Here is a 17,972-nt window from a genome sequence, read left to right on the forward strand (position 1 = left end):
CTCCAAAGCTAGTGCAAATCGTATCAGTAGGCTGGCAGTTGAGTTAACGGCAGTGGACAAAATCAGGGCACAGTGTAGGCTACAAATAACACTTACATTCCTCCCCTTAGTTTCGAGTAATGTGAATACCTCCATCCCTCAGAAGTTACCGTTGGCTGCGTCTCGCTTTCTATGATTGCTCTTCGTTGCCACCAGCCTCTGTCACGTAGGCTGCCGTGTGGAGCTCGTGCTTATTGCGCAAGCGCACAGCTGAGAAAGCAGCGTCGCGGTCAAATCTGTCCCTGGGAAAAGTAACGTTGCGCCGATATGAAAAAGGAACTACGTTACGTTACCAAATTTTCAGTAGTAACGCGTTACACTACTTTTTACTCGAAAAAGTAGTTACGTTACAGTAACTCGTTACTTTGTAATGCGTTACACACAACACTGGACACGACTAGCTAATGTTACACACACTCCTTTGCTCACACAAGGACAGCACAAGGACTTGAGTTCACAAGTTTATATTGCAACACTTGAGTTTGCTATTTTCCTTTCTTTTTTCTGTTTTACAGTTTTTTTGTAGACTTTAAATTTGTCTATGTTCTCTGACCTATATAATATTTCAGTGCTATGGTAACTTCACAAGATACCTCAAACAAGGACATTTCCAATTTTGCACATTTTAAATAAGAAATGATTGATAATGTCATAATAATTGGCTTCTAATTGGCTTAACTGATTGGATGGTATTAATGTGACAATTTGAATTTTTTGTATTTACAAAATGAATGGAAAGACAGTGATGAGATTTTGCACTCAGCTAGCCTAGGCCTGCTAGTGGTGAGTCTGTTATAGCCTATTTACTTGTATTGTAGCCTATGCAACTATTCTATTAAACACTATAGGCTATGGCCGCTATGTTCTTGCACTATTTCCTCCATGATATTGTTTCAGTTATCCAAAAGGCTCGAAGGATGCTCTTTATTATATGGCAATTTTGGAAAAATAACGAATAAAAGTGAGGTGAGGTGCCCCCCCACCTGTTGTTCTCTGGCGCTGACCCTGGCAGAGGTTTCAGATGTTTTTTCAGGTAGTGTAAAAGTGAAGGGATAGACGAAAAAGGCTTTTAGAAAGAAGTATTTTGTAGTATTTTGAAAATACAAAAATACAGTATTTTATTTTGATAAATTTTTTGGCTGCTGTATTTTGTAGCTTATTTTGATACATTTTTAAGGTGGGTATTTGGTATTTTATTTGGAAATACATTTTGATGTATTTGTGCCCATCCCTGACTACCACCAGCCTACCTAAGCTAGCCAACTTCTTAAGTCGTCCTTTCCAGATGTCATGTTAAACACAAGTCCTGTCATTGTTGTATACTTTTTTTTTTGTTCTCAGTGCATTTTATTATTTATTTATTTTTACTTTTGCGAGCCCAGGGCTCCCTTGAAAAAGAAATGTAAGAATGGGACTCACCTGGTAAAATAAAGGATAAACGAAATAAATAAATAAAGCATTTCAAACTTCCGGATAAAAATACCAAATTATTTGATTTTCAATTTCACCTATAATTCATGAATTTAATACCCTTTATTCCTTATTGTGCTTGCTTTTAAGGTGATCAATGATCCAGTTAGGCTCCTGTATTGTCATGATGGCAGCTGTGAATTCTATGTAAGTTAAGGGCATGAAGACCATTTTTGCTTTCATTCTGTGCAGGTTCTGTTCAGCAAGCAATAAATATCAGAAACTCATTCAACCCTTTACCCATGTCCGGTAAACCGAGATGGGACAGCATGATCAAAGCTGTGAAGCAGCACATTTTTGATGATCAAAAGATTACAATTTATTTCCTTCCAATTGATGAATTAATGTACTTGTCCCATCCTTTTTAATTCCTCTTTTCAGCTTCACTGCTTTCTTTAAGGTCGTTTGATTAGGTCAATGTGTGCATGTAGACATTGGAACAACTGTTAGCCTCACCTGAAAAGAATGAGCATGCCGCAATGTACACGCTAATGGAATTGTAAATGGTATTCAGTCAGTAATAACGGACTTTCAGTCAACATTGGTTTTTAATGCATCAGTGCCTTAACAGGATAAGTCAATTATTGCGACAACTGTCCAAGTCCAAAGTAGTAAGCCACACGGCTCAGTTTAGAATAAGCCGTTTAAATTCACAAGATAAACAAAGAGCTTCCCCACCATCACCCAAAAATGTCACAAATTTGTCAGGATTACCAATTCATCCAGACTGTCTGAACATGTCATTGTTATGACTTAAGAGTTTGGGAAATGCCTTGTGAGAGTTCCCTGCAGCACTTCCTAAAGTGAGGACCTTATTGTATGTCTTAAGACCTTTCTCAGAGAAGGGAACAAGAACATTCTTTCTTCTCGGTTAGCTTTTTTTTTTTTTGGCATTTAGTTACTTGTCAGTGTGGCTGAAATATTAGTCTCAGAAGATGGGTCCTCAGGAGTCAAGCACATGGTTGGCTGACCCCCTTTGCCACATCAGCCAACCAAATGACTATGCAAAGAAGAATGTAGACTTTAGCCTCAAGGCCAGGTCAGGCAGTGCACCAAGAGATTGACTGACAGAAATGGAGATTTAACTGCTGTAGGAATAGAGGAATGATTATACGAAACCCATTGCTCTGGTCCCATTGGGTGTTGGGTGTTTTATTGAGGTTTAAATATTCATGCTAGATGCTACATGCACTATTCAGGTTTACAGTACTGAAAGGACAATCATACAAATAAGGCTTCAGAAAATGTGATGTCTATTTTGACATGTCTATTTTCTAAAGGTAATATAATAACAATACTAAAATAAAACAAACATTGTAATACATGGGTACATCACTGTTAGACTGTTAACAAGTAACAGAAAAGGTATTATCTTTGTTTAAGGAATGCAAGAAGAGCAAACCTGAAATTATGGATGCAATCCGGTATCACATTATTGTGTGCAGAACAATTGGGGTGGGTTGGGGTGGGCTCACAGTATAATATACATAATTGTAAGGATAGATCAAATATAAGCTTTCCTCATGAAACAATGAGAGTTGTTAAAAACTATTGATATAAAAAAATATGAAAGTTACAAAAACTGGTAGCTCCAAAATAAAAAGATGTGCAAATATGTTTTAATACTCCAATTCACTTAGCCCTTGCAAAACGTCTTTGTTCCTTTTCTCTTAAACTACATTTTCAATTCTCACCAGTCGCCACAACACTCAGTTCACTGGTTCACTGACACTCAGGTTTGAACTCTGTTCTTTGGACGGTACGTTCTCACATTTTGCTGCAAGTCCAACATGCAAACAGACCCACTAAGTCTGATGAAACCCAAGACTTACAGTATGTATCTTCTTGTATTACATCAACCGAACTTGCTCATGTCATTTACAAAGTGTTTTCCACAAAAATACCCTTACAGTGTCATTCTTCTAATCGTGCATGTTGATCATTTTTCACAAGGTTATTAGTTTATGTCAGAAAAATAAAAATGCAGGCACTTGTTTGGTACAGTACTTATCTATGAACAGGATACATGTTTGATAGCTATAACCTGTCCGCTATAAATATGGTTGAGAGTATAAGTTGATAACTAACTGTGCAAAACCCAGCTCTCTTTCTTGTGCATTGTATCAATAGTTGGTATCAATCTACTGTCATATTTCTGCCAGTATATGAAACATCTCATTACATGTCATTTCATTAAATGATTGTTAGAACTGTATCCTTCGTCTTTTTAAGGAGAAGCTGTTCAAACACAGAGATGATTCAAGAGATTCAACACTTCTAAGACTGAACAGAGTGGTGGAATGAGCAATGACCCTTCCTGGAGACAGAAATATGTGATATATTAATGTCAGTTACACAATATACAGAATAGCCACTAATAAGAAACTGTATTTTAGACAAAAATATACGATCATCTGATTAACATTAAAAAGATAAAGATGGATATATATTTAAAAATATACATACAAAAATGCCCCCCAAAATACAGTAAAAACTTGCTGTTGGGCACTGCTTACCTGCAGGTTCCTGTTGAACACTCATAGTTGTTCTGGCAGTACGCTCCAAATGGCTTGGTACCCATGATTCTCCATAAAGGTGTCATGCGGGCAACACGCTTTGGGACACTCCGTACAGACCCAGCTGGGTTGTTTGGCTGTAGCACCGGACCAGCAGACACCTACAGGGTGACAGAGACACAGAGACAAGCACACACGCATGTTCAAAACCTATGAGCTTCGCTTTTCACCAAGCTGCTTTAAAAACATTTCAAAGTTTTTTTTTCCTGTACCTAAAGTACTGGATGAGGGATTCTCAAAGCATAATACTTTGGTTAGTAAGATACATGTTTCTTCCCTGAATTAAAGATCTCATGTAGACTGGACTGTAATATGATATTTCATGTTTGCAACAAAAAATGTATTATTACCTGCTGGAGGATCAACAATGTGATCAGGCACCATGTGAATGTCATTCTGCAGATGTGGGTTTGCTCCTGCATGTTGAGTCGAGTAGGTGATCGCTGGGAGTGTGTATGTGGGGCTGTCCAGAAACCAGTGGCAGCAGTTACACTTTCAGTCCTCTTTTATACTGCTAGCGTCCCCCCCCCAGGGGACATGGTGTCATTCTACTGCATTCACATAATCACCGTCTTTCCCAAGGTCTAGCCTCACGATGCTCCCATGATGTCATTTGTTTGCTTAATATTTAGAAACGTGTATGTTGAGGGTACAATGTCAGGCCAGTGAACCATATGTCCTGTCCAGGCTTGGGAAGAAATAAGACAGACAGTGAAGCATCATCATTGTCTTCAATCAGTCAATCATTTAAACATGGCTTGAGATATAGTTCTGGGTGATGAGGTTGGACTTTTGTCCCAAATTATTTTTGGATCCTTCATGTCACAGAGAATTTTTAGGTTGTTTATCTGAAATGTATATGCTACAAAAAGAATTCTGCAAAAATTCTGCAATTCTCAAATCAACACACTACAATAATGTCCATTTGAACATTGTGGCTTATGTTCCTGGGCCTGGAACCTACATAAATCAACAGAATGTCCCTTCACTGCACCCCTTTCCAACCAAGGTTTCATTTACGCATCCTAGCCAGCAATTAACTACATTCTCCATTTACAAATCATTAATCACCACAAATCGTTTCAGATAATTGTGCTTACATGTGAATTCTTGTCTCCCTCTACACCTACAGAGACATATCCACATAAACACTTACACATACATTAAATATAAATGCTAACACTTAGAAAAGCCTCTAAGCAGAAAAAACATGAGTGGATGATGGGACCAATAAGGAAGTGGGAAGGCATTGCTATTTGCTCTTCAGCCCGTAAGAAACAGTTGATGACAAGCATTTGTCAAGTGGTGTGTGTGTGTGTGCATATATTTGTCGGTGGCCAACTATTATTCATTGCTGCAGCACTTTCTCTGAATACTGGGAATAGTTTTCAGTAACAGGCATTGCAACAGTAGTCCAAACAATTCTGAAGTTTTTTTCACTTCTAGAAGAAGTCTTGAACTCTGAGAACCAGGTAGTCAACATTAAACCAGAGCATTGGCAAACCACAGCCAAGTGCCAACTCAGCATTTGTGGTTCAATGCTGAAGACTGATTTTCATCCATGGGTTGTCCGATTTTAACATTCCTGTACTGAATATATGGGGAGAGGACATAAGGTGCACGATTCCATGGCCCTATCACGCAGTCACTCATGACCTTTGCTGGCACTTGCTTGTGTGTTTGTGAATCTTGGCAGATGGTCATCAGATTGCACACAAAGTGCAGTGTCCTGGAATTGAGATCACCTAATGCCAAAAGGGTGAAAGGTCTCCAATAAACCAGCCTCTCTCATCCTTACATATTCATAAGGCATGAAATAAATCTTTTTAAAACACATACAGTATTGATACGTTGATGCTGATGCAGCACATTCTGTGTTCTGTGCTTTGAGTAACAGGATCACAAAACTGCTTGCAGAGCACACGGACACAGAATTATGCAAATTTGCATCCAAAATTGATGACTAAAATCAGATCTCAAAGAATACAACGCAAAACACAGATCACTAAATCACAAGGAATAATTATGCTATTATTTACTACCTCAAATAAAACTGCAATTATCTCTATCTCTAATTATCTGTAATTTGTAATACTGATGACGCAGCATTCCTTAAATTCCATTCAAGGCCTTTTGCCAAAATGCTTATTCACCAAAAATGCAACTCTAATTAGCTCAAATATACTGATTATAGAGCTATATTAATATTAAAATAAGGTCAGTAATCATTTTAGAATACAGGAAATTGTTACATTTTGTTCAAGACACACACATAATATGCTCTGGTGAGAAAATACAAACAATACCCTTTAGTTAAATCAACCCAAAAAGTTTCTTCTACTAAGTGACAATTACTGCATGAATAAACCCTTTAATTTAATTTCTTTCACCATCCTATACATAATAGAATTTACCAGTCTTATTTTGACAACAGGTCCACATATATTGCTAAACCATTTCACCTCATCTCAGTAGTCGTCCTGATTTCACCTGGTTAACACCAAAAACAATACTGCAAGAAAAATTACAAGATTGAATTTCAGATTTTCAGAAATCCATCCCCCTCTCCCCCAACAACACTGAGGAAAGTTCTCCCCCATGTGGCCACAAAATATGAGAGCAAAAAAAAAAATCCAAAACAGTTCATGCTGTTGAAGGAGTTATAAAAAGAACACAAATCAAGCCATTAATTGCAAAAAATCAAGATGTTTTGTACAAAATGTGCATTTTATTTTATTATGTACCCATCATTTATGTTAATAAAAGAACTTCTAATGCATTAACAATTTTCATTGGTATCTCTCATAGTAAGAAACATTGTTATGAAACATTCTTCGATAGCTCGGACTGTTCGGACCTCCTCCTCATCCTCACAATCTCTTAGCTCTATTCAAGAGGCAACTTTCTCTCATCAAAAAAGAAAACGAACAAAACTTGTGGTTTGCCATACGGGACCAGCCATCTACCCTACTGAAGGCAATAGGACACTTGTTGAATTGGCTGTCCCAGTTCCCACAAAACTACACGCCACACAGCTGCCTACACACAGATAAGGACCCCTTTAGAGAATTTTTTTTCTTTTTTCCTTTTTCTTGAATTCACATTAAGGAGGTCTCCGGGAATGTCAACACATACAACACCATGTCAGTATAAGAATCGTGCCAAGATGTATGCACAAAATAATTTGAATTCACAGCTAGTCTCATCAGGGACACAAACAAAAATCCAAACAAGCACAAACATACCCAAACAGGATTCCAAAAAGCTAATACACCATCATGTTACCCTGCTCACTCCGGTCAAACACTGACTTTACATCCTCATCATATCATAATTATTATTGTTATTATTACATACATATATAAAACACGTTCAAAAACACATTGCCAACACCAAGTTCAGATTTAAGATGGCTCCTTGAGCAGTACACAGATATAAACACACACACACACACACACACACACACAGACTGACACACAGACCCTGATCATGAGCCCTGCACACTTACCCATGGCCCACTTGACAGTAGCAGCAGTCTGCAAGTGTGAGCTCATAGGATGACTCACAGCTCCCAAAGAAACAACACCTCATAAACATCCTCTTACTGTTGTCCCAATGAGACCTGCAGCACTTAAGCATGAGAGGAGAAGGTTCATAACATCTCCTATGAAACTCTACCGGCAGGTGCACGATTCTGCAATCATGTCCTCATATTCTTTGTACAAAATGTTGTCATTCTTCTCCATCATGAGCACGCTGATGGGTTTGTACTTGTAAGGGACGCAGGAGGGCGGGGGGATGTCCGCCACGCCAAGCTCGCTGATGAAGGTTTGCACAATAGCATGGTTGGGTGAGTTTAAGCCATAATGCAGGATGCGCGGACAGTCTCCCATGCAATAGCGTGGGTTGTACTTGGGTGGGGCAATGATCCAATGATCCCAACCAAGATCACTGAAGGCCACTTGGTAAGAGTGCAGTTTGCACTGGTTCTTGGCCACGCGGTTCTTGCTGCCCTTGTAGTTGGGGATGTCGGACACGATGCTACCGGGCTCCTGGGAGCGGCGGTGCCGGACGGGGGTGTGCAGCGGAGGTGTGCGGAATCCCCACTCCGTGGGGTTCTTCTTCTTCTCCTCCTCCTCCACTTCCTCCTCTACAAAGAGCAGCAGAGCGGGAGCCATCAAGTACAGCTGGGAGGGCTGGTGTCTCCTGGTCACTTCAGGCTTCCCATTTTCCCTCATCCACCATCCCTGCTGGCAGCGGTAGTGGACAGTCAGGACCAAAGGACCTTCCTTCCACTGAGAGACTTGCCGTGTGACGTCTCTTTCCGTCCACTGGCTTTGAGGTCCCAGAGTAACTTTGTCTTCTGAGTGTGTGCTGGACTTTCCTTTTTGTCCCTGGTGCCGGACCTTGGCTCTGCATTTTACTGACAAGAGTTGTCCAACAGGTAGCTTCATATGGACTAGAGAGGCTCGTACCAGTCGCTCAAGCTCAAGGCTTTCTAGTTCATACTTCAGTGTGAAGTGCACATCTGTAAAGATAGGGTTTGAATAGTGAAAATGATGGGTAGGATGATGTCCCTCCTCTCCTTAATGAATTCAACATATAAGTTAATAGCTGATCTAATGAGTTTGGTGATCCTTCAAGACAATAATGGATATAGTGAAATAGGCATAGTTCTCACAAATTCTCAAAGGCATAGTTCTCACAAATGTTCAACAATCGTAAAACCACAAATAGGTTTACTTAGAGCAGGGGTCTCCAACAGGAAGATCATAAGCTACCAGTAGCCTCCCACCTGTTCCTGAGAAGTTCTCCAAAAAGTTCAAAGAAAATTTACATAACAAGGTCACTTGGTAAACCTGTTAAAATCCCCATCAGATCAAATTCACAGACATTCTGCTCCCTTCTAATACAAAATTATTATTGACCTAAAAACAAATTATGCTATATCCTACGTTATGTAGGTTTAGCATGGTGATAGCAGACTGCACACTAGATTTGGCTATGACTATAGAAGATAACCAGGCAAATAAAAGTCAAAACATGTTCGTGATGAATGGGAGGACTTTTTTTCCCACAAATCTAAATAACAAGGGTGTTCACAGTCGTAAGTAACATCAATCTACACGTCACCAAAATCCACATAAATTGTTTTTGCTTACCCAGGCAGCAGTCTATAAAAGGAGATGGTAAAGGAGTTGAAAGAAGCTTAAATGCATGTGAAGCTTCTTTAACAGCTATTTGCTACTACCACTAATATACAAAATGTATATTATTTTCCTAAATTATTTTCCTAAAAGTAGCTTTCAGAGGAAAACAATGTTGGAGACCCCTGACCCCACACATTCCTCGCCCGTCTTGCAAGACCCAGATATTTATACTTGGAGGCTATTTCTAGCTAAGGCTGTGAAAAAAACACCTGTAGCCAGGGTTGGGTAGTAACGGATTACAAGTAATCTGGATTACGTAATCAGATTTCAAAAATCAAGTAACTATAATCAGCCCAGATTACAATAAAAAAAATTGTGTAATCAGATTACAGTTACATTGTTGGGGATTACCTGATTACATTTTATCATGCAAACAATGCAACTTTTTTATGATAGCCTAGCTATCTTTTAATTTGACAAGCTTCGGGCTTGCCGGTTCGATCCCCGACCAGTAGAAAAAATGTGGGCGGGGGAAGTGGTTGAGCACTGCTCTCCCATGCCCACATCCACGGCTGAAGTGCCCTTGAGTAAGGCACCTAACCCCTCACTGATCCCCGAGCGCCGTTGTAGCAGACAGCTCACTGCTCCGGGTTGGTGTGTGCTTCACCTCACTGTGTGCTCATTGTGTGCTCTGTGTGCTTCTCTAATTCACGGATTGGGAGACCAAATTTCCATGTCAGGATCAAAAGAGTATCTATACTTACTTACTAACTTATTTACTATTGGGGTAGGTCTCTCGGCACACTGCCTGATCTTTTCCTCCTAATCTTAATGTAGCCTCTTGTTTTAGTGTTACCGTTTACTTTGAGAAAGTCACCAGGTCCCCCTGGTTGAAAAACATCCCAAAGGAATCATTTTCTCACCCCCACAATTGAAATGGACATGGTGTCATTCAATCTCAGGCCATGTCCAGGTGTGCCCTTATAAAGGATAAGCTGAGTTGTGCATGTTTGGAGAATAGTGATCCATGATCACATCCATGATGACTAAGTGATAAATTTTGGGATGGGGTGAACATTTCAACCACCAAAACACCACCCCCAAAGTGGAGAATAGCTATAGAAATGTATTAGTTTTGGGTGTTTTTCAGACAATGGGACCGGGTGACCTCAAAGTAAATGGTAGGCTAACACTAAAACAAGGGGCTACATTAAGGGCCCGTCCCATTTCTCCCCCCTTAAAACTTCCACTTGGTTTTGATTGCCCTCAACATTAAAGCCCCCTCGACAAGGGAAGTGGAGGTGAAGATCTTTCCCTATAAATTGGGACACCACTAAATGAAAAATTAGCGTAGCGAACGTGCTCACCTACGTCACGCGCAGCGCCGACGTGTCTACCGGTAGTAGCCTGCTACTATTTTCATTCAGGAACATGCCCATTCCAGCGGTCATTGTTGTGTGGGCTGTGCTGGTTTATCTACGTCTAGTTAATCAACAAAGATATTCGTGTTCATGTGAACGCCAGAACACCCACCTTAAATATTGACGAAACTACCCAGATCAGATATATAACGTTATTTGATGGGCAGACTCTCTCAAAGCACTCAGCAGATATCATGAACATCGTCAGAGAGCTTCGTGAGATATTTTCTAACATTAGTGTTCAAAACTCAACAGTCCATCAGATGTGCATCCAGCTAACATATTCCAACATATTCCGAAATTTTAATATGCTTATTTGCGAAAATATATGAAAAATTTGGCCGGATCGCTGAGCTCGCACGGTATCCAGGGTAATTTCATCTCCCACTTCGTTTTAAGCCTGCATCGGTCCTGGCTATGTTTTGAGGGTTGATTTTAAGGGCAAAATAGCACTTCCCCTTGCTCCCTATAGTAATGGGACACCCTAGCCCTACACGTGCACACACAAAAACGAGGGTTAGGGCAAAAATCTAGGGGTAGGGGAGGTATTGGGACGGGCCCTAAGATTTTTGGAGGAAAATATCAGTTAATTCACACAGGAATGCTTTACTCAGAGCAAAGAGATTTCTTAGATGTAATGAAATAATAAAGAGAAAAATAGAATGAGAATTCTTTCATCAATTCAGTGGTGGTGTCTTTTACTTAAGTGACATAAGTAATCCTAAAGTAATCAGATTACGTTACATATTTTTGGTAATCCAATCCAACTGATTACGTTACTGACAGTGTTGGGCAAGTTACTTCAAAATCGTAATGTACTATGCATTACTTATTACTGTCATTTCAAAGTAATTTGTTACATTATAATATTACTGTCTCTGAATTGTAAGGCATTACACTACTATTGCATTACTTTTAAGTTACTTTCACCAAAATATCTAGAAATATGGATTTGCCATTCTAAATGCAGTTTATTACGCTCAATGCAGCTTGCTCTTCCAATGGAGGGAGATGTGGTATAGCATAATGACTGAGCTAGGCTTAAGGCAACAGTAGAATGCAATAGGCGCAGTGCTCATAATGCAATACAAGGAACAATCATAGTCCGAATTTTGTTAAAAACCGACAAAAGGTCAAAGTCTGGTAAATTGTGATAGAAATACTGTAACTTTAAGGCCTAGGCCTACTCATTAAAATCAATAGAGCCTACTAATCAAAGCTTAAAGGAACCGTATGTAAGATTGTGGCCAAAACGGGTACTACAATCACTTTCAAATTACTGTAGAGCGGTGTATCCCCCTTCCCCTCCCCTCTGACTGGCAGAGTTGGCAACCGGATGACGAAACACTACTGACTTTGTGATTAGTAGATAGGTGGAGGGTGGCGCATTAGGCCAAAACACAACATGACAACATCAACATCAGTTGAGGGCTGCAACTTCACTTTTTAAATGACAATATCCTGGCCAGACTACTGTTGTCAGTGATATAAGTATTTGAAATGAACATAATTTCTTAATGTCTAGTGACATATCAGGGCAATTTTATGATTAATTGAAATACATTTTTTACATACGGTTCCTTTAATAAAGACATGTCAAGATGGTGGCCTGCTGGCCATTTCGGTGCCCTAAGTGAGTGGCTTTGAGTGAGTGACATTTAAATGATAACTCAAACACCTAAAGTAAAATAAAAGGCCTATTATTTACAGACCATTACTGTGTATTTTTAAACATTAATTTCTGAAGAAATGCTGTTTTACTTATAAATGGTGCACTGTCACTTTAAGAGCATTGATCTTTACGTTGTCATAATGCCCTTTTGCCAGCTCTTGTTTACAAGCCTTATTTGTTTGAGTTACATTGATGGCACAATATTAACAATAATATGCACAATGTTGTTTTAAGCAACCTTCATTGCTTTGGAAATGGAAGTATGCAATGACATGTTGCTTCACATTTCGTTTTGCGAATACAAGTGAATTATGAGCCTGGTATCCACCTAGCTATCTGAATGGAATGCGTTTCAGTCGACTCAGCATATCATGTGCTTCATGTAGCTTAAATGCTTGGAAAACGAATGATTGAAGACCCACCAATTCTAGTACTACGTGGTAATTGAGAGAACCCAAAGGTATCAAACTTGCATGTAACATCGTGTTAGTGCATTTTGACATTGTAAACGTTATTGATGGAGAGTGAAACGCAGTTTGCCGTAAAGCTACTATTCATTGGTTACATTTGGGTGCCCCCTCTGTCCTTTGGTGCCCAACGCAAAGTGCGTGATGCGCGTGGTGGGAGCGGTGGCACTGCCAGGCTACACAATCTTTTTCTACATTTCTATCCCTTTATTCTCTTCAATTCAAGTTCACAGCACAAAGCTGACATGCACAACACCATAGTTTGTGTTTTATCAAGAATCAAAAAGATTAGCGTGGCACTACTTTAGATGTTTCATTAATTTACTTGTGCTATTTCGCGAGCTGAGAGATCTTTCGGTTTCGCACACACAAAGTGCACTAACTATTATGTTCTTCATAGCCTTGTCTCTGACAAGCTGAAAATAATGAGCGTAGGCTTATGTCCATCCTGCAAATAGAGTCCGCCTGTGAGTCTGCTGCAGCCACAGTCATATTCAACCAGTATCAGGAGATAACGTTCTACTATTTTGCGCGGATTTTTTCTCCTCTGTTGTTCTCGCGTGGTGTTTGCGAATATGTATCAAAACAAAACAAAACAAACGCTTAATTTTGGGTTAAACTGCATTGTAACGCGCGTTACTGAAGTTTGTACCGAGTAAATATTACCCAATTTCTTTTGTAATGCCTTACATTACCGCTTACCGCAAACAGCAATATATTACAGTAATTACATTACTTTTGTAACGCATTACTCCCAACACTGGTTACTGATTACAAAAATTGCCATTTGTAGTCAGTAATGGATTACATTTCAAAGTAATCTGACCCAACCCTGCCTGTAGCCTAGCAGTTTAGCAGATTTGTACAACACAATGACATGGATCTTCAAAACAACCTTACCTTTAGATGCCACGAGACTGCGTTTTTGCACGGACGCACGTAAAAGCCTCACTGTGTTGGAACCAAACACTTTATGCCCTCTCGGCCTACCATCTGTTTCAGCGGCGATTGTATACATGTCTAACATGAACTGCAAGTGCTGGTCTTCCTCGCCTCTATCCGTGAATGGTGTATGATAGGGACTCCTCTGTTTCGCATAACTCTGCCGAGAAACTTCGGTGAGAGCATCAAGATGTGACGACGAAATAGGTCTACCCATTTTACCAACCACGCGGGAGAACGTGGAAAATAATAGTAAAAAACACGAGAGTACACCAAACTGTGAAAGGACAAACTTAGCCTTCATGTTCACCCTCTGGCGTGAATCACCTTGATCAATGGGGCTACCATGGCATAAAAAAATCAAAGGCCGTGTTGTGCTCAGTGCCACACCTGGCATCTGCGTTTTCGAAAGGTGAGTCAAGCTCCTGACCCCATAATAACCTTTACGTCAAGTTTAGCCTGCGTAGACCAGGCCCACCACAAAGCAACGCGGGTGTCTCATGATATGATTCGAGCGTGAAAGGTTTCGGAGTGGATTCAGCTAATCATTGCTCAGTTTAAAGTTAATCGTGATTGATATCAACAGCTATATTTAATTATTATTTTTTTGTATGTATATTGTTCAAAATGGGAAGGTGTGCAGCCAATCCTGTGCACCCAGGATTCTGAGGGCGCGCATGGGGTGCACGTGAACAGAGGACCACCTGGACACTCTGTCCCGTGGCGTGTTGGTCGACATTCAATGTAGGGTAATTGCAGTCACAGAGTTTTCTATCACGGACTATCAGTCATTTTGCCTTGCATCCTTTAGGCTGTACGTTTTGTCATTGTCTGTGTTCAGCAATAACCCTGTTGTTATTTGTGTACTTTGCGGTGTTCTGTAGCGCACTGTTATCCTGTGTCACGCGGTATGACCGCAATTTGTATATTACACAATGGCACAATTTTACATCATTGTATAATTAGTACTTCCACCTCTAGTCCTCCTTAACATTTGTAACATGCTTCGTTTAGCAGGCCAAGCAGGAGGAACTTGCCTTAGCTCTGTTACAGGTTAGATTATTGATTCGTTCTAGGCTACCTCTGCACAGGGTCAGTTCCATATTTTGCTCATTCTGATGCAGTATCAGCTGACTAGGCAAAGCAATGTTATGTATCTTGATCAAGCAAGCCCACAGCATGGCAACCAGTATATGTACCCTAGCAACACCATAGCAACCAAACAACAGCCTAGCAACCACCACTATACTGTGATCCTAGCAACCACCATAGCAACCAGCATTATTACCCTAGCAACCAGCATAGCAATCACTTTATTTATTCAATTTGGCTTATTGGATGTTGTGTTAATGCCCGTGTGCCCGATTTTCAAAAATGAGGTACTGTTGCAATCCTTTTGGCGACCTGCATCTGATCAAGCCCACTCTTGCAGTTCCTCGGATATGCAATTCTAGTTCATTACTATTATTGTCAAAGTACATGTTACCTGTGCCATATTGTGACATATAAACACAATATTTACCATTTTGTATATTTCTGTTCATTTCTGTCTTACGTAGAAACCATGGCTACCCGGTTTCACGGACTGGAGTTCATGGTTCACCATCCCTATATGAGTGGAATGTGTGTGTGTGCAATAAACCTTCATTGGAGAATTCGCCATCATTCAGTTCTTACCGGACTTCCTGTAGTGATTGCTGTCACCACAATCAGCTATTTGTGTAATCATTAATACAGTCCTTCAGAGTCAGGTTCACTCTCAACAATATTATTTTATATCTCTTTTTTTCCATGTGTTCCTTTTTGTACCTTATTTTATGTTTGTCACAATTTAGGGCATTTTGTATGGTGTCAAGCCTACAGGCCAAAAAAATACTTGAAGGCCAACAAAAGAGCAGGTATTTGTGATAATTATGATATCATTGAGCATAAAAAGTCTTATGATCAAGGGAAGATGGCATTGCTATTTAATTATTTACAATATTGCTGATTAACATCAATGTAGATGTCAGACCACATCTAATTATTGTGTTTTTCTTTTAGCAAGGGTATGTGCATTCCTTTTCTGTTCTATTCTCATTCTGTTATACACGTACAAGCCAATTTTGGGGAATTAATTATTTGACATTTTGGTCAAATGTATTCCTTAAAGTTTTGTAAATCCTAATACCCAACCTCACTGCACAACTCTGAGAAATACTGTCATAAATAATGAAAATATTCCCTGGTCGGTTGCTATTACTTAGTTTTCACCACTAGGTGTCAGTAGGGGCCTAGAGGCCTACCTCAAGTGTAGATGCAATTTAGGAAAATGACCGTGGAATTTGCCTTCACTGCAGAAACTGCTTGTCTAACCAAGTGTTATTAATCTTATAGTAAGATTTTTTTTTAAATGACAAAATCTAGACACTTACCTAGCGCTTTCTCGTAAGTAACTGAATTTTCTTGATTTTCTTGAGTCTTAATTTTCTCTTCATAAGACGTCAGACTTCCTCTATCTTTCCTCCATCCCTCTTTTCAATGCCACTGATGAAATCCAGATCGCTACAAATGTTAAAGGACTCAAACAACCTCAGGAAATAGAGCCAATGTTGTCCCTTTTTGTAAAGTGCATCTGTGTTTACTGACCGGGCTTGTTTATTGACCAGATGCGGCCAAGTACTTCTAGGGCCTGACTACTTCCACATCCACATCCTCAATGGAGACCGGTAGCAGACCTCCGGAGGTCCACTACCATCTCTTTAGTCTCTGAGGTGTTCAGTTCAGCTGCAGATGGTTTGACCTGCACCACTTCACAAAGTCCTGAACCAGGCTTGTGGACTCCCTCTCCTGTCTATCCCTAATACACCTCACAATTGCAGTGTCTCGCCTGAAAATCTATGCATGCAAGCCAGAGGTGTAAAGGGTGACCAGGACAGGGCAGTCCCCTGTGGCATGCTGTAAAGTATATATATAGTATAAGTATACTCTTTTGATCCCGTGAGGGAAATTTGGTCTCTGCACTTATCCCAATCCGTGAATTAATGAAACACACTCAGCACACACTAATCCCGGCGCAGTGAGCTACCTGCAACAACAGCGGCGTTCGGAGAGCAGTGAGGGGTTAGGTGCCTTACTCACCTACGGTTCGAACCGGCAACCCTCCGGTAACAAGTCCAAAGCGCTAACCAGTAGGCCACAGCTGCCCCACAGTCTCAGAGGAGCAGTCCCTCTGCCTGACAAACTGTGATCTCTCAGGTGTGAGTCCACCCTCGTCTGCCACCCTCGTCTGCCTTGTCTTGATGAGAGTACACCCTGTGCAGCAGATAGAAGATGGCGTCCTCCACCCCCACCTTATCCTGGTTAAAGAACTGAGTGCATGGCAGACCTGAGGTCTTGGAGCACTGGAGAGGGAGCAGAAACCATTCCAGTGTCTTCATTATGTGTGATGTCAAAAAAGCTACTCTCATCAGAAGACCACAGTGGGTGAGAGGAGCAGTACAGCTGGATCATACAGTAGGTGATGGCCCTGGGATCTGGGAAAACTCATCACATGGGGAAATCACCAACTTATGATTCTGATACCACAGCAACATCCAGGATATTGGGAGGAGGATGATATCCAGAATGTTGCTAGGAGACGGTATCCAGGATGTTGCTAGGATGGTATCAGAATCTTAAGTTGGTGAAATTTCACCAGAGAGGGTTGAAACGGAGCAGAAAATAAGATGCAGGTCCAGTAAGGGTCCTATAGGTCAGAGCGATTTGAATTTAATTCTGGCTACTATAGGAAGCCAATGAAGAGCAGGCTAACTAATAAGAGTAGTTACATGTGTCTTCTTTAGCTGATGAAAGACCACACGCCGAATTACATTTTGAACCATCTGTAATGGTCTCACTACACAAGGCAAAATAAGAGTGCAAGTAATAAAGAATAAAAAGGCATTACATAATATAAATAGAATAAAAGTAGTAAAACAAAATTACTTAAGAAAATATGAAAGCATAAATAAAAGTAATAAATCAGAGTGCAATTTTGTCTTGAGTCTTGATTTAAGGTAGTTGGAGCATTTTTTATATCCTCTGGAGGTTGGTTCCAGAGGTGAACTACATAGCAGGCAAATGCTGCTTCGCCATTTTTTGTTCTGACAGTGGGTTTTATGAGCAAATTCTTCTCTTGAGACCTGAGAGGTCCGGGGAGAATGTACTGAGCATGTCTGACAAGTACTTTGGACCTGACCCATTAAGTGATTTAA

At 40.3% G+C, this 17,972-nt stretch overlaps 2 protein-coding genes across 2 annotated transcripts; both read right to left on the reverse strand.

Moving 5' to 3' along the window:
• Window positions 1-3,613: 3,613 nt before the first annotated feature.
• Window positions 3,614-4,521, reverse strand: leap2 (liver-expressed antimicrobial peptide 2). Its single transcript, XM_076289740.1, has 3 exons — window positions 4,436-4,521; window positions 4,026-4,186; window positions 3,614-3,826 (listed from the first exon to the last, which is right to left on the reverse strand). Exons 1-3 carry the CDS (start codon window positions 4,505-4,507, stop codon window positions 3,787-3,789), a joined length of 273 nt encoding a protein of 90 aa, XP_076145855.1. The 5' UTR covers window positions 4,508-4,521; the 3' UTR covers window positions 3,614-3,786.
• Window positions 4,522-7,759: 3,238 nt separating this feature from the next.
• Window positions 7,760-14,002, reverse strand: bmp15 (bone morphogenetic protein 15). Its single transcript, XM_076289741.1, has 2 exons — window positions 13,696-14,002; window positions 7,760-8,613 (listed from the first exon to the last, which is right to left on the reverse strand). The coding sequence occupies exons 1-2, from the start codon at window positions 13,952-13,954 to the stop codon at window positions 7,760-7,762; spliced, it is 1,113 nt and encodes a 370-aa protein (XP_076145856.1). The 5' UTR covers window positions 13,955-14,002.
• Window positions 14,003-17,972: the final 3,970 nt, after the last annotated feature.

The sequence above is a fragment of the Alosa pseudoharengus genome, unplaced genomic scaffold, assembly GCF_046254945.1.
Source record: "Alosa pseudoharengus isolate Yale_2024_CS ecotype anadromous, Long Island Sound unplaced genomic scaffold, YU_APseudo_1.1 YU_APseudo_1.1_scf_17, whole genome shotgun sequence".
Taxonomy (NCBI): domain Eukaryota; kingdom Metazoa; phylum Chordata; class Actinopteri; order Clupeiformes; family Clupeidae; genus Alosa; species Alosa pseudoharengus.